The sequence below is a fragment of the Maniola jurtina genome, chromosome 8 (genome assembly GCF_905333055.1).
Source record: "Maniola jurtina chromosome 8, ilManJurt1.1, whole genome shotgun sequence".
In the NCBI taxonomy this organism is placed as follows: Eukaryota; Metazoa; Arthropoda; class Insecta; order Lepidoptera; family Nymphalidae; genus Maniola; species Maniola jurtina.
Window position 1 is genome coordinate 14,056,342 of NC_060036.1, and position 26,608 is coordinate 14,082,949.

The 26,608-nt window shown below is 36.5% G+C and overlaps 2 protein-coding genes, 1 long non-coding RNA gene and 1 other non-coding gene across 9 annotated transcripts in view; 3 read left to right on the forward strand and 1 right to left on the reverse strand.

The window, feature by feature from the left end:
• LOC123867372 (angiotensin-converting enzyme) overlaps positions 1-4,897 on the forward strand; it is a 335,250-nt gene extending 330,353 nt beyond the window's left edge. Inside the window, exons 11-12 of the mRNA XM_045909375.1 lie at positions 3,445-3,633; positions 4,631-4,897. Coding sequence (XP_045765331.1) covers positions 3,445-3,633; positions 4,631-4,763 — 322 coding nt within the window. The 3' untranslated portion in view covers positions 4,764-4,897. The remainder of the gene's footprint in view (positions 1-3,444; positions 3,634-4,630) is intronic.
• On the reverse strand, positions 1-16,414 carry LOC123867399. The gene is made up of 3 exons (XR_006796407.1): positions 16,212-16,414; positions 5,015-5,019; positions 1-11 (listed from the first exon to the last, which is right to left on the reverse strand). It is a non-coding gene; the product is annotated as an uncharacterized LOC123867399 (long non-coding RNA).
• Positions 8,408-23,887, forward strand: LOC123867368 (location of vulva defective 1-like). 6 transcript variants are annotated; one of them, XM_045909367.1, is made up of 9 exons: positions 8,408-8,593; positions 16,775-16,990; positions 17,421-17,547; positions 18,347-18,458; positions 19,404-19,521; positions 19,923-20,169; positions 20,203-21,916; positions 23,185-23,307; positions 23,385-23,886. In XM_045909367.1, the coding sequence occupies exons 2-9, from the start codon at positions 16,878-16,880 to the stop codon at positions 23,684-23,686; spliced, it is 2,856 nt and encodes a 951-aa protein (XP_045765323.1). In that variant the 5' UTR covers positions 8,408-8,593; positions 16,775-16,877; the 3' UTR covers positions 23,687-23,886. The 6 variants fall into 6 exon arrangements, with proteins under 6 accessions (XP_045765323.1, XP_045765321.1, XP_045765326.1 ...); XM_045909370.1 differs by having other exon boundaries at positions 8,416-8,593; positions 19,923-20,356; positions 21,659-21,916; positions 23,385-23,883; XM_045909365.1 differs by having other exon boundaries at positions 19,923-21,916.
• Trnai-aau lies at positions 23,067-23,140 on the forward strand. Its single transcript has one exon. It is a non-coding gene; the product is annotated as a tRNA-Ile (tRNA).
• Positions 23,888-26,608: the final 2,721 nt, after the last annotated feature.

The following is a 26,608-nucleotide window of genomic DNA, read 5'->3' on the forward strand; positions in this document are numbered from 1 at the left end:
AATTATTTTTTCTGGTTTCGCCCACGATTATCCTGTATTTTGACAGAATGGGAGTGGTTTTTAAAAATTCAAGATGGCGGCTGTCGTGGCGGCCGTTAAGTTCAAGGTACGAAAAAACGCAATTTTAAAATTCGAATATCTCAAAGTTGGCAACATCGAAGCGATTCGGCTTCTATCAAGCGATTGTACGTATAGGCTCGAGGTATAGATTGGAGGGAAAAAAATCCCCATTTTTAGGGAAATTTCAAGATTTTCGGGAAATTGTAAAAAATCGAAATACGGACTTTTCGCAAAATCCGAGTATGAGCGATTATGTGTTTTGCTCGTACAAATGACATTTGGGTATTTTTGTCGCCGGAGACTGGCAACACTGGAATTTATCAAAAAAAAAGTGATTTTCGACATTGTCTTTTTTCAAGGACGATCATTTCGCGTGGGTGTGAGCGAGAGGAGAGATTGAAACGTCATCGGGAGCGGTATATCCTGTAGTTAATAGGAAAGTTGTAAAATTATCTAATTTGCTTCTGCAAAAAGAGTTGGTGGCCATTTTGTATTTTCTTCAAATTTTCCGAAATTTTGATCACGTTTTTGAGGCAGTTGGCAACATTTTGGAAAGTCGACATGTATCAATCGATTGTGTGCCTCAACCAGCAGTATCGAAATATGTACACAGTGTTGCCACATTTGGGGAGATTTACGAGATTTTCCCCAAAAACTCCTCCTGTAAAATTTTGTATGAAATTTTTTTTTTTCACTGATGGTTTCGTATAGAAAACAAAAAAAAAATCGAGGAAAAATTTGGAAATAGCTGATGATCGAGGATGTCGGAGACGGGTGAAGGGTCCGCTCAAGGTATTGAAGATAGGTGGGGGGTGCTCGACCAAATGTCATTCATGACGTAATCCAATTGCCAAAAAGCTGAAAAAAAATTCAAAATGGCGAAGAAAAGATGGCCGCCATACAAATTTCGCCGGTGTCCAGCTCGGAGGGTATAAAAGATGGAAGTGTGGTTTTTCGGCAAGAGATGATCAGGATCCGAAGGTCTACTCGATGAATAGAAAAAAAATCCAAAATGGCGGAATTTTTTTTTCCATACATTTTGTATGGCGAATATTGAATGCCTCATTCTCCTAGAAAGAGACGGAAAATGATACGATAATGTAGAGGAGATGTGTTCGGGTGGGGGAGGCGAGTAGGGAAAAATTATGACATTTCTGAAAAACAAAATGGCGTCCGACGTGATTTTTGCAACTCTTTTGTTTTCCAACCGATTTCGTTGAAACTCGCAATCTTTGAAGAATGTAGTAAACGATTAATAGAAAAAGTGGAAAATTTTGAAAAAACAAGATGGCCGCCGTACAAATTTCGTCGGTGTCTATCTCGGAGGCTATAATAGATGGAAGAGTGGTTTCTTGGCAAAAGATGATCAGGGTCCGAAGGTCTACTCGGTGAAACAAACCCCGCATGCTCGCGGACCACTTTAGTGGTCCGCGCACCCACGCACCCTACTTTATTAACCTCAACTACCCCGTTTTTACAAATAATAATGTGAATGTCGTTTTCAGGGTTTTGTAGGGTGCTGATTATGATAATGACATTTATTTTGAAATCCAAGATGGCGGACATGCATTTTTTAAGAAAAAAATCGATATGGGTGTCGTTTTATGGTGTTTTCGCGGTGAATTTTGTATCTTAATAAATAAATTTGGTTTAGTATAATAAAGTTAACCCAACCACGTCACGCGAGCTGCTTTAGCAGCTCGCGCACCGAGCAAAACACTTGTTCCTTATGTGTTATATACTTAGGTGTCAATTGTCATATCAAACGAACGTTTTAGCACTGTTTACCCTTATATTAAAGATTAAATCCCCACTTTTCACCTAATATGGCGAGTATTTTGTCGTTTATGCACTATTAGTGCATAAATAAATATGCACTATTAGGGTATAATTATACCCGTGACTTCGTCCACGTATATATAAGTTTTTTGAATGCCGCGGGGACTTTTTTATTTTCCGGGATAAAAAGTAGCCTATGTGTTAAGTCAGGATAAGCTATCTCCATTCCAAACAGCCAAATCCGTCCAGTTGTATTTGCGTGTAAGTTTGCATGTGTTTGTATGTGTGTGTGTTTGATACATCTATACGCACACGCACTATACACACACAGACACCCACACTCAAACTTTTACCTTTATAAGATGTATAAGTGTAATACTTGTTGTGGCAAAATAATTTTAAGACTATTTTTGGGATTAATGTAATCCCCGCTTTAAGATTTCCCTGAACCAATGAAGTATTATAATTAATTATTGTTATACACAATACACATGAAACAAAAGCAATTAGATCATATTTCACTTAAACCTTTGTTCTAGAACGTTACATCCTGTAAGTGCAATCAATCCGATGTTTATTTTCGTGTATTAAATATTTTAATCTAGTATCTACCTCCTGTATTATGAATAACAAATACAAGTTAGCAGACAGCTTCTATCAATAACTCAAAATTTAAACCCCCGACACAAAAACCTCTATAAGAAAACTAGAAAAGAGCTGATAACTTTCAAACGGCTGAACCGTTTTTCTTCGATTATAGCTAAGAACACTTAATCAAGCCACCTTTCAAACAAAAAAACTAAATTAAAATCGGTTCCTTCTTTTAGGAGCTACGATGCCACAGACAGATAGATACACAGATATACAGATACGCACGTCAAACTTATAACACCCCTCTTTTTGGGTCAGGGGTTAAAAAACAGCTAGCCCAAGAGACAGCTCAGCTGGACAACCGTGGGAGGGCGGTTGGTGCATGCTGCATGTTGTACCATGCAGATTTGCCGTTTTCAGCGGATTATAGCAAATTAAGCTTTCGATTAATATATCATGGACTTTTTTTTTTTTATTCACTATAGGTAAGCGCTTGACCACAATCACACCTGATGGAAAGTGATGATGTGGTCTAAGATGGGACGCGTTTACCTAGAAGGTGCCTATTCACTCTTGTTTTAAAGATACCCGGATTGTAATTGGTAGGAAACACAGATCGCGGAAGAGTATTCCAAACCTTAGCCATGCGTATGAGGAATGAAGACGCAAAACGTTTCGTGCGTGTAGATGGAATGTCAACGACATAAGGATGGAAACTCGCCCGACGTCTTGCGGTTCGGTGGTAAAATGGTGAAGGGGGGACAAGATCGAAAAGTTCCTGTGCACACTCTCCGAAATATATCCTATAAAACACCGATAAGCCGGCGACCTTACGGCGGTGATCGAGACTTTGATGTTTCGCCAACAAAGGAGAGTCTTCGCCTATATACTTTTGCAAACTAACGCCTGTTTCAATACAACTGAATGCCTTTACCACTAACCCATCACGTCTGTTATCAATAATATCTCTATATCTAGTAATATCTGTTATAATAGAATCCGTTTCCATTCCAGGCGTCTCATGGAGCGTGGTTCCTCAGTACCCTGGAGCCAAGTCCTGCAGGAGTCGATCGGCGAGACCAGGCTGAACGGGGATGCCATGAGGGAGTACTTCAGGCCGCTGGAGGAGTGGCTTCGAAGTGAGAACCTTAGAACTGGGGAGTATCTGGGATGGAGCTATGACGGAGATTACTGTAAATTCAGGTAAGAAAGAGTAAAGAATTCACATAGTAATGAGTATAATCTTTTGTATAACAAAATTCCGCAATAAATTTTATTACACTTGCCTTTACACAAGTTTAAAAAATCTATTAAAAGTAGGTATGCTTTTAAAAAACCAAACTACAGAATCGATGATTATGTACATGATAACAGAGCGTAGATTTGACCTGCATTTCGCTCTAGCAATGCGCGGGACTGCAATTAATTTTATACATGCATTTTACATATTGTATATCAAACCTATCAAAAGAGCAACCGTTGTGTTTCTTGCTGGTTCTTCTGGGTCGGAAAGGCTATTCTAAATCTCTTCTTCGTATTCCTCATTGATGAGGATCGTAACCCCACATAAATAGGGTATTGGACTAACTACCACTAAGTCAAAGTCTAAGTCATTTATTCAAATTGGGTACTATTGTACACTTTCTGATTGTCAGACAATGATGTAGTGGTGATAATTAATTACGTTAACTTAAAACTAAAGCTACGAAGGCTCCAAACGCGCCCAAGTCTGAGAAGAGACATCAAAAGAAGAGACCACATCAAACTCAGCCGGATATACTTATTAACTCCCGACCCAAAAAGAGGGGTGTTATAAGTTTGACGTGTGTATCTGTGTATCTGTCTGTGGCATCGTAGCTCCTAAACTAATGAACTGATTTTAATTTAGTTTTTTTTGTTTGAAAGGTGGCTTGATCGAGAGTGTTCTTAGCTATAATCCAAGAAAATCGGTTCAGCCGTTTGAAAGTTAGCAGCTCTTTTCTAGTTACTGTAACCTTCACTTGTCAAGGGTGTTATAAATTTTTAATTTACACTTGTACTTTACCGCTTTACAAAATCAGTTACTATAATATCACGTATAATATACGAAACATCATTTTATTACTACAGTCCAAGACCCAATTGCGTGATATGAACTATCACAGCCTAGGCCACACGTCCCCTAAGGGATTTAATACGATAATATTTCTTCTTGTTGCAGCATCGAAACAGCAGGTCTCCAAGTCTACGGTGGGTTCTACAACGCGGCCAGCACACACTTCGATGTCACAACGTTTGTCATACTGCTGATAACTTCCGCTGTGGCCACCGCTTCGGCACTGCGCTGGCGGTGATCATCACTATCTTGTAATCACGAGAAAGTGTAGAGCACAAATAAACTAAATATGATCACAGGTTATCTTTGACTAGCTGAAGCCCGCGACTTCCGGTATAGGTTTTATTAAAAATCATGTAAGAACTCTTTAATTTTCCGAGATAAAAAGGTATGTGTTAATCCAGAGCATAATGTATCTGCGTTCTAAATTTCAGCCAAATCCGTCCAGTTGTTTTTGCGTGAAAGTGTAACAAACATGCATACATACACACAAACTTTAATTTTTTTAATATTGTGATTAGTTTTTATTGTAAAAATTTCTTAGGGCCATAGCACACGTGATACTTTTAATATCATAATAAGGGCGGTTGCACACTGCAGCCGATTTGCACCATCAGACCTCATAGATTTGAATCTCTTATAATGCTTATAATCTTCTTTGACCTTTAGCGTCAGTCAGATGTTTTATTTGCAATAATATGTATTGTAAACTTTTTAAAAATACAGATTTTGTAATTTTTTTGCGTTTTTTTTTTAATTCAATTACTTATATTATTTACTTGAATTATATTATATCTATGTAATATCTTATCTATCTTCGTGTTTGCGAGCGTTCTGGTTACACTTTGAATGTACTTACAATTATCTCATCAGCAATGGCGTGCCAAAAAGCCAGTGTAAGCATTAAGGTATGAACTTATTTTCTGGGAGATCATAATGGAAAATAAGTGGTGATTTATTACAACTAGGGTAGGCAGTACTTTTATACCTCTAGGAGCTGCACGCCACTGCTCAAGAGTGTACTTCACTATTTTTTAAACAGTAGTGCTCTCATTTTCTTTAGTTATTTAAATGTAAGGATAAAAATCTTCTATACTATGCACTTGTTCTATAACAATTTTCTGTGTCATTTTCAATATTTTTTAGATATAAGTATATGTTTAAAAGAACATTATTTTATGATTTATTTTTGTTAAAATGTGGTTTTGTAGTTTTTATTATGTACTTAAATGATCAATCATGAAAATTTGTTAAGTAAAAATAAGACGTTTTGTAAATAATTTAATAAAATAAGCGTATTAAACACATAATAATTAGTAATAAATAATAATTAGTTATTACCGTTTATATTATTTCAAGTGAGCAAAATGTTACATTATCCATTCCATTTGTGATATAAATAAAGCACTTAAAATAATAGATATTTTGTTTCTTTTTCTATTTACCTGCTTCAAGAATGGGTTTTTTGAGTTATCTAATTTTTGGTTGGTGGCAGCCCTACTTATAATGGATGTAGATTACAGTAACTCAATCGGTACCCGCATGGGGTTCGCTTAATTTCTGAGAATTATAATGAATGCAATATTGGTACAATGTATCATCGTTTAGTTACAACTTTGGATACAAGTTACAGCATATCATCCTATAATTAAAACTTAAGTTATAGTACAAGTATATTGAGCTAAACTTAAACAAGTGTAAATTAAAAATTTATAACACCCCCGACAAGTGAAGGTTACAGTAACCAGAAAAGAGCTGATAACTTTCAAACGGCTGAACTGATTTTTTTGGATTATAGCTAAGAAGACTCTCGATTAAGCCACCTTTCAAAAAAAACTAAATTAAAATCGGTTCATTAGTTTAGGAGCTACAATGCCACAAACAGATACACAGATACACACGTCAACTTATAACACCCCTCTTTTTGGGTCGGGGGTTAAAAAGAAATCTTTTGGAAGTTGTATGATATTGTATCCAAGAGAAAATTTCAAAAGAACCCTGTATTATTTCACAAAGGTTTTTAACAGTTTTTATAATAATTAGGTAAGTAACTCTGAAAATACAGCGAAACAGCAGTATGAACTTTTCAAAAAAAGCTAAAATCTATTAAAAAAAGCCTAAAAGTCAAGTTATTTCTGAAAACGGCTACAAAATACAAAATTTCGACTGCTTTTAATGACAAACGAGTAGTTTTTTTTTTGTTTATTTATGGAAAATATTACGTAAACATAACAGGAGGAATTGTATTAGGAAAACAGAATCTCTATAGAGATTAACACGCCTACGCAAGTAAAAATTACGCGAAAGAAATTTGATCTTTAAATGTTTGTCTATAAAGTATATGTTCGTACGGAAGGTATTTTTGTTGATGCCAGTGGGAAGGGTGCAATTCAATAAATGAGGCGACGCGGTGTCGGCGCTACTGGGATCCAATATGAGTGTTTGTATTGCACTAGGTATTATGTTAGGGGTGAGAGGGTAGGATATTGTGTGATATTAGCAAATGAAATTCATGACGCTATCCAGTTATGCCTTTTTATTATAAGAGGGTAATATGAGCAGGAGTGTGAAGACTTCTTAAATTACATCGAGCATTATAAAAGGAGACACTATACTCTATCCACGGAAAGAATTTGTATAACGCTCTCTCTGTTACCTAATCCCATATATATAATGGAGACAAAAATCTCAATAGGCGCTAACCATTTTGAGTCACCAACCCATCACAAACGAAACTATTTTCGAATTGAATTTCGAATGTTTTTTGAAGACATGTTTGCGATTGGTTGGTGTCTCGAAATGATTAACGCAAGCAATGTGGCTAAGTATCCTTCATCACGTTAACATCCGCTGAGATTTTTGTCCCTGTCATTCGTATGGGATAGCGTAAAAGAGAAAGCGTTTGCTTTACTAACTACTTTCCATGGATAGGGTATAATATGTATCAAGCTAGCTCAACTCAAACCTTATCTAGACTCTAGAAACAAAACACTAGCAAATGACGTAAATTTTCTTCATACCCCCATTTTTACGTCTACCAATTTTTTTCATCATGCCTATATTTGTAACAATAATAAAAAGTGGATTATTATTAAAATGACACATTTTATAAAGTCTCTAGACAAAATCAGTTTTACGCGGCATCTTACACAAATAATTAGGTTTGCTAAAATAGTGTGTTATAATTCCACCTGTCCAAACTGAATCTATCTCCATGGCAAATTTCATCAAAATCGGTTCACAGGTTATCCGTGCAAACGATGTAACTGACAGATAGAGAGTAAACTCTTAAATTGTAATGGATAAGATACATAAAGGTGAATTCGGCTAGATTTTTTTTTTGTTTTTTTTTTATTTTACAATTTTTTGTGGCCACACTGTATTAGTATATGCTATGCTCAGTTTAAACCTACTGTTTACTACTCTAGTACACTGATCGCGAGCAATTTTCTCTTATACATTGAGAAGTTCTTTTCTCCATCTCCGAAGATATACATCAGATCTTTACCAAAATATAGGACAGGTGGTCCCAGAAAAAAAGTGATGGGCAAAGTATACCCTTTCAATCAAAAAAATCCCAAATCGGTTCAGGCGTCTTCAAGTAATCGGGGAGCATACATTAAAAAGAAAAAAAATCGACGAATTGAGAACCTACTCCTTTTTGAAGTCGGTTAAAAATGGATGGTACACCGCTGCTCCATAAAGCTTTAATTCGGTTTATAAACATTTATGAACGGTTTATCCCGATTTACATAAATTTTTTTTATAACTCCGATAACCCAATCCGAAGCACGTAGAGATACTATTTTATTTATAAACAAACCTTTTTATTCTAAGCTCCCTATTTCCAAGAAAGCAATAAAAGGACAGAGCAACACTCCCATTTTTTTCTACACACACTTGTTATCTCTTCCAGTCGAGTCCCGGCCGCATTTCGGGATGCACACGTGACGCGCTCCTAAGCTTTCTGCTCGCCTAGTACTTTTTGTGACGAACAATACAAAATTAGTGTTTTTTGTTTGTGCAGTGTTTTGAAATTCCAAAAACATTACTTGTGTTAGTTTGGTGGTAGGTTTTTAGAAATATTTTAACGTTTATCAAAACTAATGAGCTTATTTTTCAAAGAAATTATAATAGATCATATTCAAAACTACTTTTAATCTTCAAGGAGTCGCTTGTGGCTTTGTTATAAGCACTTGTCGATTTTTTTGAGTTTCACGTCACGGGATGTAGGTACTTCCCTAAGATTTTTGCTCGCCTTTGATAGATACTTTTGATTTTTTTTGGAAAGTACTTTTGAGTCGAAACAGTCGTTATTTGACGTGCAAGTAATAATTTTTCAAAAAAGTGTGTTGTTCTGGTTTCACAAAAAAAAACTTGAAAAAAAAACTTCAAGTTTTTTTTACGTCCAAAATCAAGTTAACAATTTGGATTATAAAACAAGTGTAAATTAAAAATTTATAACACCCCCGACAAGTGAAGGTTACAGTAACTAGAAAAGAGCTGATAACTTTCAAACGGCTGAACCGATTTCTTGGATTATAGCTAAGAACACTCTCGATCAAGCCACCTTTCAAACAAAAAAAAACTAAATTCATATCGGTTCATTAGTTTAGGAGCTACGATGCCACAGACAGATACACAGATACACAAGTCAAACTTATAACACCCCTCTTTTTGGGTCGGGGGTTAAAAACCCGAGGTGATGTAACGTAGACGCATAGGTAACTAATAAAAACTGATTATTTAAAAGTTTCGAAAAATATAGATTATTTTATAAAATTATGAATTAAAATTTAATAAAATCAAGGAAACATTCATTATTCTTACGCAATAATAAATAGCATGTAATAAAACGTTACTTAATAATATTACATAAATAGCATAATATTCAACCATAAATATAATAAATATAGACATCGACTTCCTTTTTACTTGCTAGAATGGAGCCACACAAAATATTCCCTTGATTGGCAGGATGTTCGAATTAATTCATAGATTAATGCGCCCGCAGACGTATTATTTATGTCAGGGTTGTCAATACATAATATAATAATACAATAATTTAAACGAACGTCAGACACTTTTCCATTCCATTCCATCAACCTGTATGCGTCCACTGTTGGACATAGGCCTTTCCAAGAGCGCGCCACCACACACGGCCTTTTCCTCATCCACCCGCTCCCCGCCACCTTCTTCAGGTCATCGGTCCAGCGGGCGGTCGCTCTACACTGCGACTCATTACATAGACACTAAAAAAACAATACTCATGATAGTCATTGATTTTTTTATTAGGCAGTACAGTAAGGACCTGAATAACCAGAAAATGGAAACACATAGCTAACTAAAACACTTACTAAAAGGCCTATTTATCTAGACTTAAAAAACCTTATGAAAGCGCCAAGTAGTTCAAAAAAATTCTTCCATTCAGGTATAAGCAAAGGCGTTTATACCGGCACACGTCAAAAAACTAGAACGAACAAAAAATCCCCAAAGGAATTTCGAGGAGTGCATTTAAACTCTGGCGGAGATAAAACGTTACGCTCTAGTCCCTTTCAATGCGAGCATACTGCAGGGATGCAGTAGGGTTACCATATTCACTTTTTTGAACAACACACTCTATTGCAATAAATTAAATAATTTTATGATATACAAAAGCCATAATAACCTACTGTTTAAAACGTCCGCCTCCTATTCGAAAGGTTAGGGGTTCAATCCCGGGCACGCACCTCTAACTTTTGGGAGTTTAAACGTTTGTTTTGCTCTTATGGTGAAGGAAAACATCGTGAGCAAACCTGCATGCCTGAGAATTCTCTATAATATGCTTAAAGGCGTTGATATATCATGCCATATTGATGATGGTGAATTCAAATAGTACCTTCTGCTCTCTAAAATCAAAAGAATACGCACACGCTTTTGCTTACTACTCAACTGCTCGTCTTCTACGAAGAGAATTTCGTGTTTAAAAAGTTCCAATAAAATCATCCATACAAGCCGACTCAAAAACTTAAATTCAAGATTTTGACAAACCTGTGAAATTAACTGAAACAACATTGTGCTCCTATTTCAAACAACAATATTGTTAAAAAAATCATTCGCTCAAGTTCCCGTAATATGGCACGTAGACTATTTTGTACTGGTAAAAAATTGAAATCCATGAAATACTTTTTGAGATAAGTGTGATAGACGTATAAAAATCGTAAATCCTACGTGACGAACTCTGCAAAAAATTAGCAACCCTAGATGCAGCCTGTAACTACGGGCTATGTTTTCATATTCCTTTAGAATGTGAAAAATCCACACCCAGCTGTAGTGCTCTCCTTTTCAAAACACCTTTCAGAAGTTTGTTAAACAATGTTGTCTACCTATTTATTTCACTGAATACACCTTTTCAAATCTTTATGTGTGTGAAGTTTCGTACAATATTTTTTTAAAGACAAATAGGTAAATTTTTTGGATATACTTACTCAATATTTTGTAGTTTTTGTGTGTGTCTTTTATTTGTTTGTATGCTTATTCATCTGTCCTCCCATAACTCTCAAAATAATCATTCGATTTTAACAAATGAGATAGCGTTACCCGTATCATAGGATTATGACGTCATGAAGTCATCATCATCAACCAATCACCGGCTCACTACTGAGGACGGGTATCCACTCAGAGAAGAGTTTGGCCATAGTCTACCACGGGGGCCCTTTGGCAGACTTCACACACCTTTGAGATTATTATTGAGAACTCTCAGGCAACTTGAAGGAAAATGGTTTCCTCACGATATTTTCCTATGAAGACAAAAACTAGTTAAAATCAACAAAGCTCTTTCGTAAGCTGCTCTGTGAGAAAATAAAACACATTAACTCCAATATGAGACATGCATGGGTCGTTAAGCCAATTAATATTTCGTTGACGGCCACTTGAACCGAACAGCTGGTAAAAAAGTTAAACGATAAACCATTCTCATCTTTATGCTATCCTAGTACTTATAATAAAACGTTTTATCTGATGGAACATCTCTCTGATGGCTGGCTGCCTTCCTTGTTGCACTTGTTGTTCCTTGTTGCTTGTTATTGTAAAGGGACTTCCATCGCAATCCTCACTTGGTCCTTCATCTTATGGGCGATGTGCCACAAGCTCTGGTACCCTCTACTCTTCCTTGAACTTATATTACATATATACAATGGAGACATCGTCAGATCTAGATAGTGTGATCATAAAAAAGCCAGTCAAGTGCGAGTCGGGCCTCGCTCTTTTAGGGTTTCGTACATAATCATGAACATCATATTTCGGGTGTATGAAATACTAGCCGATGCCCGCGACTTCGCCTGCGTGGATTTAGGTATTTTGAAATCCCGCGGGAACTCTTTGATTTTCCGGGATAAAAAATAGCCTATGTGCTAATCCAGGATATTATCTATCTCCATTCTCAATTTCAGCCAAATCCGTCTAGTAGTTTTTGCGTGAAGGAGTAACAAACATACACACACACACACACACACACACATACAAACTTTCGCCTTTATAATATTAGTGTGATTAATTTCTATTAAGTACTAGAACATTACAATAAATAAACCGTGAAAGAAAAATGTTCGTTTCTTTTTGTCACAGCTTACAAACTATTTTATAAATCGCTGTTTAGTATTTGTTATTTAAATACAATATTATGGTACATAATATACCGAAATTTCATATTTCTAACTAGTTTAGTTTTTGTGATAGCCCCCGTTACACCTTTTCCTTATTTTTTAAGATTTAAAAAAAAAACAAAAATATTTTCTTACTCTACTTAATAAGCTCAAAACAATGATACCCCACATGTTAGGCGAAAAAAATGTTGGGCTCCTTCTTCATCATGTATGGGAGGCCCCTGAAAAATGAAAATTATTGGAATTTTATTTCAATATTCTACAACAAATACCAAAATTTCAGGTTTGTAACTCATTTAGTCTACGAGCTAGAAATCTGTGACATGCGGACAGACAGACGGACAGACAGCAGAGTGACATCAAACTGGCTCCGTTTTTACCATTTGGCTACGGGACCCTAAACCTTGGGCTACGGAACCCTAAAAAATTAGAACATGTAAATGTAAGTCATTATGTGAATTTATCATGCAAGGAGTATGAAAAGTAAGAGCCAACACAAACCCTTTTATCAATTGTATCAATATCAATCAACGCTTGAGCGAATGCGCCTATGTTTTGTCAGACAACAGTTACACTAACTAAGCCTAATGCCACCTAATGGGGAGCCAAACTGCTTTCTTCCGTCCGTCAGATTGAATTGACTATAAACTGAATTGAAACTAGCTATCTGTCGACTTTTATTAACCCCTTATGAAGGGGACAACTGGGTGTAAATGTGAAAAATTGCTCCTCAGTTCACACACTTAACCGATAAATGGACACTTAAAATTGACATTTCCTAAATTATTCCAGCTACCTATCAAATCTGGGACCCCCAAAAAAGGGCTAAATCAATCCCTAAACCCTTTCCTAAACAGGAAAGGAAATCGGCCTCCTTACCTCCTGCTAACAAGATGAAAATGGTTAAAAATTTCAAAATGGCCACCTTGAAAATTTAGAAAAATTAAAAGGGTAATTTCTTGTACGATGGCACGGAACCCTCCGTGTGTGAGCATCCAACTTGCACTTGACCGATTTTTAGTGTGGGCAATCGTGTAAACTAAATACGGGAATCCTATGGATATGTATGATTTGATCGCCAGGGAGGGATCACGACCTTCAGATATGAGGGACCGACTGGAAAAAGAGAGTTACAATAACACTAGCAGACGCCTGCGACTTCGTTTGCGTGGATTTCGATTTTTATTAAATCCCTCGGGAACCCTTTGATTTTCCGGGATGAAAAGTTGCCTATGTCCGTCCCGGGATTGAATTGTGCATTATGAAAAATAAATTTCAAAAAAAGCAAATTACATTAAAATTGGTTAAACTGTTGGGCCGTGAAAAGCTAGCAGATAGACAAACAGACAGACACACTTTCGCATTCATAATATTATTTATAATATTAAATATGGATGGATAGATATTGATGGCCGTCAAGTCTAGTTTGGTTAGCACAACGATCGGAAAGAGGTCGTCGCCTCCTTTGATAACAATGATAACAGATCGTATCCTGCCACCCAATTGATGGTGCATGCGAAATTGATACATTCTCAGCTTCTATGAGTATATTTGAGCCTATTGGTTGAAATATCCGGAGGTTGGGGATTCGATTCCGGGCCTCTAACTTTTCGGAGTTATGTGCGTTAGCCCTTGACTGCAATCTCACCTGGTGGTAAGTGATGATGCAGTCTAAGATGGAAGCGGGCTAACCTGGAAGGGGTATGGCAGTTTTCGTTAAACCCATCGTTTGGTTTCTACACGCCATCGTACCGGAACGCTAAATCGCTTGGCGGTACGGCTTTGACGGTGGGGTGGTAGGTAACTAGCCACGGCCGAAGCCTCCCACCAGACCAGACCAGAAATTTAGAAATTATAAAATTCCAATCCCCTGTCGGGAATCGAACCCGGGACCTTCCACTAATAAGACACTGTGCGAAGGAGGCCCCAAAAACATATTTGAAAAAAAAACTTCCTGAGGACACCTGTCTGAGGGTTCTCCATAATGTTTTCAAAGGTGTGTGAGGTAGAAGACCCAGCTCAATAGATAGTAGAACGGCTATGTGTTGATCATGATGATATGATACACTAGCTTATTCACGCGACTTCGTCCGCGTGGACTAAACATATTTCAACGCCCTATTGGGGGTTGAATTTTCAAAAATTCTGCTTTAGCGGATGTCTACGTCATAATAGCTATCTGCATGCCAAATTCCAGTCCGATCGGTCTAGTAGTTTGAGCTGTGCGTTGATAGATATGTCAATCAGTCAGTCAGTCGGCTTTTCCTTTTAGAATTTAGATTAACAGGGCTCTCTCCGTCACTCGTTTCCACTCGTTTCATACAATCGTAGTTCCAATTTCATTTGAATATTAAGCAACCAAAGTCCATGAAATTTTGCAGACATATTCTAGAAACTAATATCTGTGTCTGTAGTGTTTTAGATTTTTCTAAAAATATGTAGTTTTAAAATTACAGGGGCTCCAAGATTTGTATGAAAATTTTAAAACCGCGTAACTTTGAAACCGAATATTTTAACAGAAATCTGGAAAACCACAGACATAGATATTAGTTTCTAGAATATGTCTGCGAAATTTCATGGACTTTGGTTGCTTAATATTCAAATGAAATTGGAACTACGATTGTATGAAACGAGTGGAAACGAGTGACGGAGAGAGCCCTCTTATCGCTAATTTCGCTTAAAGTTTAACCGTAGGCAGTTAAAATGACAATAAACTCACTGTAAACATCTGTGGAACTGTTATCAGTAGGAAACGCGATAACTTTCCCACTTACATCATAAAACTTTATCAGTTATTGCAAATTTATGGACTAGTCGATTCTTGAAACTTTGTCCGTTTGGAATCGGGTTTTCGGTTTAAAAAATCGGGTGGGAACTTATTGATCTTCAGGAATAAAAAGTATTCTACAGGGTGCAACCAGAATACTAGCAAAACGAAGACAGGTGATAATACTGATAATTACTAATAAGATACCTTAAGAAAACTAAAAAAAATCCTGTATTTTTTAAAAGTTCACAATATATTGCAAATAAAACATCTGACTGACGCTAGAGGTCAACGAACGTCCCGTAAATAGTCCACTCGAAGTTAATGCCGCGTCATAGGTGGGGCATTGACCTGAGTTTTGCACGCTATACAATGCGGGTTTGAAAATATCATATCATATCATTAAAACTACAAAATAAGGCAAACGATTTTATTGGCATTGGATTGTGTTCAAGTAGTATAATAATAACGCTTTTTACTACTGTTCTGATTACGCCTTGTATAATCAAGACCATGTATGAAAGCCTCGGTCTGTCTGTGTGAAAAAACCGGCCAAGTGCGAGTCAGACTCGCGCACTGAGGGTTCCGTACTCGGGTATTTTTTCCAACATTTTGCACGATAAATCAAAAACTATTTAACCACAAATTCATGGTTTTCAGATTTAATCCTTTACTTGTGCTATAAGACCTACCTGTCTGCCAAATTTTCTAAATCTAGGTCAACGGGACCCTATAGATTTCCTTGACAGACACGACGGACGGACGGACGGACGGACGGACGGACAGACAGACAGACAGACAGACAGACAACCAAATGAACGGAACCCTAAAAACACACTTTCTTGCTTCACTCCATCAGCCAGTTTATCTGAACGGAGCCTAAGAAAACATAACGCACATAACTGTGCCTTATATTATTATGCAAGCTAAGCTATCTCCCGTCGACAATTAACGTCCCCTCGTCCCTGTTTCCGAGTTGTTGACCTCTCGACGGTTACCGAGGGGACCAAGAGCTTATAACTAGAGATAATTTGTCAATATTAGTGATATGACCTTCGTACTTCCTGAATTGATAACCCCTAAAAAATAACATAAGTTAAAAGTTTTTTTCTACCATAAAGCATTATTATAAATTGGTGCCGATTCTGTTGTCTTTCTCAAATTCCATTAGTTAAGATAAGGATGCGAATACGGTAAAATTTGGTTGTGCTCAGAATCAGTAGCAATGGCAGCTTTAATCCCATTAATAAGTTATTATTTTAACTTAAACTTTTACTTATCACTAACTGGCTGATGCCCGCGACTTCGTCCGCGTGGATTTAGGTTTCTAAACATCCCATAGGAACTATTTGATTTTCCGGGACGAAAAGCAGCCTATGTCACTCCAGGTCTTAAACTATACCCATTCCGTTGCCCCGTTGCGACGTGATTGAAGGACAAACCAACAAACAAACACATTTCGCATTTGTAATATGGGTAGTGATTTCTGATCTAATTTGCCGTCCAATAGCTGTCCTTAGTTAATTCGAATACGTACAGAGTTAGCTGTTTTTGTAACAAAACACAACACGTATGCACTTTTTAGCACTAATTCGAATGGCTTGGTTTTTTTGGGCCTCCTTTTGATATCCAAAAACCTCAACAGCCTCAAAAATGTATAAATCTATGCTTCCAAACAAAATTTAAATTAATCTGTGACTACTAGGTAGGTGCTGCTGGACAAGACTTTGGCAAAATTAATAGGTAGTTTGAGAACTACAAGGGCTTAAGAAAAACTGTTACAAATTACAATCCTATATGTATGTTAAAAACTTAAGTGATATTTTCTTTTACCTTCAGTGTAAAAAAAAATTACGCATGCGGTAGAACATAAAAACATAAAATATGATAAGCAAAAAGAGATAAAACTTTTCGGAATGGATGAAAAACAAACTTAGTGACAATGGTGGTGCAATGGCCAAGTCCGGAGACACTATGGTGTGCAGTGCTGATGGTGGTGATGGTGAACGAGGTGGTGACGCTGAGCGGGCCCAACGTGTGCATGGTGCAACAAAAGTAAGTCTAGGTACTTTTTAAAATTAAAAAATTGGTTGTCTGTAAAGTCGGTTTACTGACGATAGTTGAACGTGACAACAAAGGCCGATTGTGCTTCTTTGTCGCTCGTTCCGCGCTCTCGCTTGCACTTCAAGCCTTACAAGGAACGCCTCAGAGCGAGGTAACGCCGCATGAGTCATGTTTTTTCGTGCGTGCAGCCGGCTCTATCGAACTATAAGACGTTGTCACGTCAAAAATGAGTATCGGCTGCGTAAGCGTAGACGTAGCGCGTACCATTGCGTTGTAATGTATGGAACTGTATGAAACATGGCACACCGCTTGCGTCTCAGACCTCTCCCAAAAGGAAATAAAGATACGAAATTATATGACACTACAGCCAACCGCATTAAAACTAATAAAGGAGGTATAAAAGAGAGTCTTTCCTACACAGATACAACATAACGAAACGTGTGAAGTACCGTGCTCCGATGTCCGTCAGAACGTACGAGTGGTGCTTCGCCATGCCCCCGAGGTGCTCCAGATGGAACACTGAGATGAGGGACCTCACTAGACTAGAGGTAACAAAATCATATTCCAGCTCGTAAAAAAATTGTTTTTCACGGAACTTGGCTCTCTTTTTTATTTTTAGGGTTCCGTACCTCAAAAGGAAAAACGAAACCCTTATAGGATCACTTTGTTGTCTGTCCGTCGTGTCTGTCAAGAAAACCTATAGGGTAATTCCTGTTGACCTAGAATCATGAAATTTGGCAGGTAGGTCTTATAGCACAAGTACAGGAATAAATCCGAAAACCGTGAATTTGTTATCATTAAAAAAAATTAAATGTGTTTCAATTTTTAACCGACTTCCAAAAAAGGAGGAGGTTCTCAATTCGTCGGAATCTTTTTTTTTTATATTTTTTTAGACGTAAGATAACTATACCAAGTGGGGTATTGTATGAAAGGGCTTTACCTGTATATTCAAAATCAAATTTTTATTTATTTTTATGCATAACTAGGGGATGCCCGCGGCTGCGCCCGCGTGAATTACGATTTTTTTAAATCCCGTAGGAACTCTTTGATTTTCCGGGATAAAAAGTAGCCTATGTCCTTCCCCGGGATGTATCCCAAATCTGTACCAAATTTCATTATTTTAATGAAATTTGGTACAGATTTCAGCGGTTCAGCGGTTGGACCGTGAAAACGTAGCAGACAGACAGAAGACAGACAGACAGACACAGTTTCGCATTTATAATATTAGTATGGATAGTTTTTGATTTATCGTGCAAAATGTCGGCAAAATAACCGAGTACGGAACCCTCGGTGCGACCCTCTGACTCGCACTTGGCCGGTTTTTTTAAATAGTTTAAATGTTTTTAGACTGAGGAGCGCACAGCAGAAGTGGCTGTCTGCTGTCCTGGGTACAAAATGAAGGATGTCTCCTGCGTGCCCATTTGCCCCAGTGGGAAAATGGGTCACGGATGCAATGAAGGTAATTTGTCACATTATCGTATTACCATTCAATCTGTAATGAATCGACCCATTCCACTTCACATTGGCGCAAAGCTGCTTGTATCTTTATATTCCGTAGGACATACTTCGGTGAATAACCGATACTTTGAATAAGGCGGAAATCGGCACAACATGATCTTTTGTTTTTTAGAGTTCCGTACCTCATAGAAAAAACGGAACCCTTATAGGATCACTTTGTTGTCTGTCTGTCTGTCTCTCTGTCAAGAAACCTATAGGGTACTTCCCGTTGACCTAAAATCATGAAATTTGGCAGGTAGGTAGGTCTTATAGTACAAGTACAGGAATTAATTTGAAACCCCCGAATATGTGGTTACATCATTAAAAAAAAAAAAATGTTTTTTAATTTTCAAAGTAAGATAACTATACCAAGTGGGGTATCATATGAAAGGGCTTTACGTGTACATTCTAAAACAGATTTTTATTTATGTTTTTGATTTATCGTGCAAAATGTTGGAAAAAATACCCGAGTACGGAACCCTCAGTGCGCGAGTCTGACTCGCACTTGGCCGGTTTTTAAACTCTAGTTTATTTACCTGTGTTTTCACAACTGTATTGAAAAACGTCGTATGATGCACAGGCGTTTAGGTTATTACAAGCTTACTGCCCTCGCATCACAATGTACTATTAATGCACTGTCTCTTACGCTAAGTTACGTCTGTGACTCTACCAAATAAATCCCAGCCGTAGTTTCTGAGGTAGAACCCAAACAAATTAACTCAGCGGAGGGATTTTGTTTCATAATGAGTTTGCTGTGGACTCTTCTTAGACTTGGGCGCGTTTGGAACCCTCGTAGCTTTAGTTTTAAGTTAACATAATTAATTATCACCACTACATCATTGTTTGACCATCAAAACGTGTACAATAGTACCCAATTTCATTACATGACTTTGACTTTAATTTTCAGATTGCCCCCCAGACAAGTGGGGTCCAAATTGCGTGAACGAGTGCCCCGAGTGCCTGAACGGCTTCTGTGTACCCTCCACTGGGGAGTGCGACTGTGAAGAAGGATGGCAAGGTGAGAGGTGGGTTACCCCTCTTTTATTTATCAACTAGTTGACTACCTGACTAGTGACTAGCTAGCTTCACTCGGTGGAAATTTCTAAAAACTCTTTCAGAAACTTTTTTTCCATGTATCTAATGTATATCTTTAAAATTATTTTAAGTATTGTGATTTATTTGTTCAATACGGGATTTCTCCAAAGAAATTGTAAAATAATAAATAATTAAAGTACCTATTTCATTAGAAGTACCCGAAAGTAATAATAAAATTACTACTTAAACTTACGAGTATTTCATTAATACAACTCAAAGCAACAAACGAGATCCATTGTTGAATATTGAGACGTAATCGGAATAATAAACTTTGACTTTTTTCATTAATAATTAATACCTACTTACTTTAATATTTTATTGTACTTTTCAGTTGTCAAATCAGCATGTCAACAGTACAAGTTGCACCCGCTTTGATGGAAGAATTACTAACTACCACCAAATCAACAATCAAAACTCTTCCCACCACTAAATCAACTGCCCCAACGACTAGAATTACAGAACTTTCTACCCCTAGAGTCACTCATACAGATACTTCGACTACATCGACTCCTTCAACCACGACGACAGTAAAATCAACTAAAGTGACACTTACATCAACTAGTAAGACTGAAACTACTCCGACTACTATGACTACTCCGTTAATCAAATCGACGCAACTAACCCAATCTACCTCGTTTTTTATATATTCCAATGCAACAAGTACACCTTTCACAACTGAATTTTTTGAATCAAAAACTACTGATTTAGTACCTAAAGTGACGGTTACTAACTTCATCTACAATAGGACAGAAACTCCCGAAGAAGGTACGTCAAATACGTTAAGTAATTTCTCAAATGAGCATGAAACATCGACTATGTTAAATCCAATATCTATTAAATCTTCCATGGCCCCATTGAGCTCACCCCCAACTACCACTACTGATAATCCAACTACTCTTACAACAACTACTACTACCCCATCAACTACTTCTACCACTACATCAACTTCTCCCACACCCACTACAGCAACAACTTCTAGTACCACAACTTCAAAAGTACTTACTACTATCGTGGAAGATTCATCGAAGATCGAAACGACGAAAAAAACAGAAACAACAATCAAGAATCATTTTACGACACTCAAGTTTAAACCTAAAGAGATATGGATTAAACCTACTCAAAAAGGTGTGCCAATTCACATAGAAACTAAAGTCAAAAATCACGAAACACATGCGAAATTTAAAAGCGCTACTCATAAAAATGAACCTACATCGGAAAACACAACGCCGAAGACAATTATAGTATCGATTATACCAACTTCAGTATCCCACGCTACTTTCAAGAAGATATCTTTGACCACTGCATCATATTTGTCTCATAAATTTAATCATACAACGAAATATAATAAAACAGACCAGAGTTTCACGAAATCTATGACTTCCCAAGTATCTACAGCTATACCATTTACTATAAAATTACTATCTACTGCCAGTACAAAAAATAGCTCTTCAAAAGCTTCGACTCGTTTTCCAAAGAGCAATGCAACTTCAAAAGTCACAGCATCGACTAAGAATGTTTTCTTGAACACAACTAAGTTTACGTCTGAAAAGCACAGCACAACTATGGCAACTTTAAATTTATCTACGGCAACATTGAACTCAACTTTACCAACATTAAATACAACTATGGCCACAAGTACGACTAACAGCATGTCAAGCACGTTGAATGCAAACGAGAAACTGAATTCTTCTACTTTCCTAACAATCAAGCCTCCAACTAACAAATATACCTATAAAAGTTCAAACGAAGTAACAACAGCATCTGTTATTGATAAAAGAGTATTCGTTAAAGATGAAGCGATGATTACAACTGATAAAAGATTACATACTAATATAAATGACCCAAAGCCAAAAGTAGAAGTTAATCATACTACAACTGTTAAAAAAGTTGTTAATTCCAACGGGTCTGTAAAAGTAGAAGTTACTAAAACAAAAGGAAATATTAAATATGTAGCTACTAACAATACAAAAAAGGTTACTACCAAATGGAATATAACAAAAACTACTACCAATAACCCAGTAACAACCCAGGAACCGATAGAGGATGAAACGTTTCATATTTTGACAGAACCTGAACATATCACCGCAGTGATGAATGATAAAGAAAGAGACCATACGTCAGTAGATTTGATATCCGTGATAAGTATCGCTGGGGGTGTGATGATGGCTATCATCACAGTCGCTGTGGTCATAGTTATGATAGAAAGATGTAAGAGGCCTAGATATGAAGATGTAAGGAAAGTGAACGATATTCGGATGCAAGTTATGATTGATAATAAGGATCCACCACCATATGTGAGAAGCATTTTTCACACTCCGTTGCCAGGTAATTATATAAATTTCATTCTATTTTTAACCCCCGACCCAAAAAGAGGGGTGTTATAAGTTTGACGTGTGTATCTGTGTATCTGTCTGTGGCATCGTAGCGCCTAAACGAATGAACCGATTTTAATTTAGTTTTTTTTTGTTTGAAAGGTGGCTTGATCGAGAGTGTTCTTAGCTATCATCCAAGAAAATCGGTTCAGCCGTTTGAAAGTTATCAGCTCTTTTCTAGTTACTGCAACCTTCACTTGTCGGGGGTGTTATAAATTTTTAATTTACACTTGTAACTTTAAAATAATAAAAAATCACTATCACATGAATTCCGTCCAAGTTCCTTTTTTTTTGGGTAAGAAATGCTAGGAATATGGGAAATAAAATGCAATTCAATCACATTTAAATTTCTTCAAAAAAAATTGCAATTGTTTAGAAGATCAAAATGAAACATTTTGTGCTTGATTATGACTTTACAAAGATCGTATTTGTTCATATACTACGCGAGTTTTCAAACCCATTACCCCTTTACGGGTAGAATTATCAAAAATTCTTTCTTAGCAGATATTTTACGTCATCACACTAATATTATAAAAGCGAAATTTTGTGTGTATGTGTGTGTGTGTGTGTGAATGTTTGTTACTCCTTCACGCAAAAACTGGACGGATTTGGCTGAAATTTAGCATGGAGATAGATAATATTCTGGATTAGCACATAGGCTACTTTTTATCACGAAAAATCAAAGAGTTCCCACGGGATTTTGAAAAATCTAAATCCACGCGGACGAAGTCGCAGGCGTCAGCTAGTAATAACTAATTGTCAAATTTCAGTTCAATCCATTTAGTAATTATAGCTGTGCGTTGATAAATCAGTTAGTCAGTCGTCAATCAGTCAACCAGTCAGTCACCTTTTCCTTTTATATCATATTTAAATTATAGTATTTATTAAGTACCTAACACAATACAATGATTTTGGTTCTTAATGCACGAACACGATCTTAAATAGCCGAGCACAAAATGTTTTTGATGCATCAAAAACCGAACTTTCAGCATTGGAACTTTGACTACTTGCACTAACTGTGCGCACAAATAAGAATGCTTCGAAAAAGAGATGATTTAATTATTATATTGATACCGATTAGTTATTTTAGGCCACAGTGCATCGGCCCATTAGCTCAGTTGGTTAGAGCGTCGTGCTAATAACGCGAAGGTCGCGGGTTCGATCCCCTCATGGGCCACGAAAACTTTTTTTAACTTTTTAATTATTTTTTTAAATTTTTAGAGCCGCCATCCTCCGACAACTGTCACTATCAACCAATATCAACTTTGGATAGGAATTTGAAACAATTTATGAGACCTGTGGTTGTACAAGCAATATCACCAATTATGTTGGAGAATTTTAGAGGTAAATTTCATTTTAAATACAAAAGTGACTTCTTAAAGGATAATTATACGATTATTTATTAAAAACTTGATTTTCAGGTATTTTGGAATGCCACTACGATCATTTACCGAATCGAAATCATAGAATTCACGAATTCGGAACGATGCCCACTCGGTGTTCAGTGTCGCCATCTATGAAGTGTGACGAAGAACTGCTTCGACACCGACCGCTGTCAGTCGCGGACTACACGATCGAGTCATTAAAATGTGAAGCGAAGATGGACATGATAGATAATACCACGTCAGAACCGTTATATGCAGAAATTCCATGTTGGAGGCCACCGTCCGAGCATGCAGTCGAAGTTATGAACTTGAATGGTGAAGCTGTTACGGAATTATGACAAGTTTCAGATGTACATGTACTACATTGAACCACTCAGTTCTTCGAGCCACCGCTAGATGGCACTTAAAGTTAAAAATATAAAAATAGTCGCAAATTAATTAAAAGTTTACCAAAGACTCAAGTTAATTATTAAGTTTTGGAAAATACTTGTATTTGCCCATTGTAGTAAGTTAAGTTATTGGAATTAAATGATTCTAAATAATTAAAATAATGTTTTAATTACCTAATAATAATTATTATAGACAAGAAGTTAGATACTTGATTGACTATTTAGCATAGAGAACTACTATCTATCCTCTACATACAGAAACATTATAAAAATATTTAGGTAAATAATTTAAAATTTTGTTTTCCTCTATTATATCAAACAAGTTCCTATATCTGTGTTTAAATTCATCTTTACAGTTCTCTCATTGTTTTGAATGAAATAGCTGTGGCTATAACGGACGGACATAATCATGTTTTGTTTTAACTGTTTTTTTATTAGAGTATTTCCACATAAGGGAATAATAAATCATTTCGATATGAAGGACTGGACATGAAACGTGTTAAAAATGAAAATAGGTACAATACCCTTCCACTTACGAGTAGTTAAGTAGTAGACTATTAACTTGAGAAGTTACATGAGGACTCGAGTTCGTGATAAACTTTAGTTTATAAATTATTTCGGGTGGCATAGTTAAGTAAATTTTTTGGATCACATACAATTGTTATAATGACATATTATTATAACTTAATAATAAGAGTGGATAGGTAGGTATCTTTAAGACAGACGCTCTACCTTAGACTGCCATCTGACCATCATTAACACTAACAATATAATAATGTAAAGAAAAACAAGGAAAAAGAGCAATAAATAAAATAAATATGACATAAATGCGGGAAAGATTTATGCTGATATTGCTAAATTTTATTTTTTATTAGACACCTCCTCAAAATTCCGCACCAATTCTCGGGCTAGGTGTCTTGAATAGGACATAATATCTGTGTGTGTGGACATAATAGTGTTTGTTGGGGGTCAAAGAGTTAAACGCTTATTTGTTGGGGGTCAAACCTCTCCGATTAGCTTGCGTATTAACAAGAACCATTATAATTGTATTATTTTGCAAGATTCGTGGAAGCTGATAGTACGGGGTCAAGCGTGGGCACTATCCGCTGATACCGTATTCTCACCGACAATAATATTTGCCAATACGTGATGTCCAACTCGACTACCTATATATCGTCATCATTATGAGAGGAATTCCTAGGAGCTAAGAGGAAAAGAGGTTTGGCAATTTTTGGGGTTCCGTACCTCAAAAAGAAAAACGGAACCCTTAAAGGATCACTTTGTTGTCTGTCTGTCTGTCTGTCTGTCCGTCCGTCCGTCGTGTCTGTGAAGAAACCTATAGGGTACTTCCCGTTGACCTAGATTCTAGAATCATGAAATTTGTCAGGTAGGTAGGTCTTATACCACAAGTAAAGAAATAAATCTGAAACTGGGCATTTGTGGTTACATCATTATAAAAATTAAAATGTGTTTCAATTTTCAAAGTAAGATAACTATACCAAGTAGGGTATCATATGAAAGGGATTTACTTGTACATCCTAAAACAGATTTTTATTTATTTTTATGTATTATAGTTTTTGATTTATCGTCCAAAGTGTCGGAAAAAATACCCGAGTACGGAACCCTCGGTACGCGAGTCTGACTCGCACTTGGCCGTTTTTTTGTGTTTCTAACCGGAAACAAAAACATCAGTGAAGCTTCTGCTATTCCGGATTGTTCCTTCTTGGTGTCAACTGGAAGTAGAAAGTCAAGATTTTAAAAAATATACCTGACCACCCTGCCAAAAATAAACTAAAACGACTTTTTACATTTGAAAATAGGGGACGATGTTCTCTTAAAAAAAACCAATAGGTATGGCGGCGAGCTAAGGATTCTAACAATGCCCCATACATCCGAATTATCTATTCACCTATAAGTGCGGGCTATTAATAGATGAACTACTCGACCCAAAAGCAAGTTAAAAAAAAATTGAGGCACGAAAGGCTGATAAGTGAAACCGATAACAATAAAATAAGCAAAGTAAATGATTAGGTAAGTACTAAATAAGTATTATATTTATTATCTGTGTAGGTGGTACCTAGTCATAATACAAAATAATAAAACATTCTGTATAATGTATTAGTTCATCATTAGTCTGAGTGATGACTCTATTCTTACTAGAATCAGGGTTCTGCAACGGAAAAATGTTCATAATATGTATAAATCGCAAATAGCCAAGAAAAATCTTTTAATAACTCAAAAATTAAAAACCCCCGACACAAAAACATCTATAAGATAACTAGAAAAGAGCTGACACTAAATTAAAATCGGTTCATTCGTTCTTCATCTATCTTCTAAATATATTATACACAAGTGTAAATTAAAAATTTATAACACCCCCGACAAGTGAAGGTTACAGTAAATAGAAGAGAGCTGATAACTTTCAAACGGCTGAACCGATTTTCTTGGAATATAGCTAAGAACACTCTCGATCGAGCCACCTTTCAAACAAAAAAAAACTAAATTAAAATCAGTTCATTCATTTAGGAGCCACGATGCCACAGACAGATACACAGATACACCCGTCAAACTTATAACACCACTCTTTTTGGGTCGGGGGTTAAAAATGATACCAACGCCCGTTTTCTACCTCCAATATAATATTAAATTACCAATCAAGCAGTACATAAATAGGTTATGATAGCCTAGTGATTAAAACGACAGCCTTCTTTTCGAGGTTCGATCCCAGGCACGCACCTCTATCTTTTCGGAGTTATGTGCATTTTAAGTAATTTTTATATCACTTGCTTTAATGGTGGAAAAAAACATCGTGAGGAAAAAATGAAAAAAATGAAACTCTACATGCCTGAGAGATCTCCATAATAAAGATAT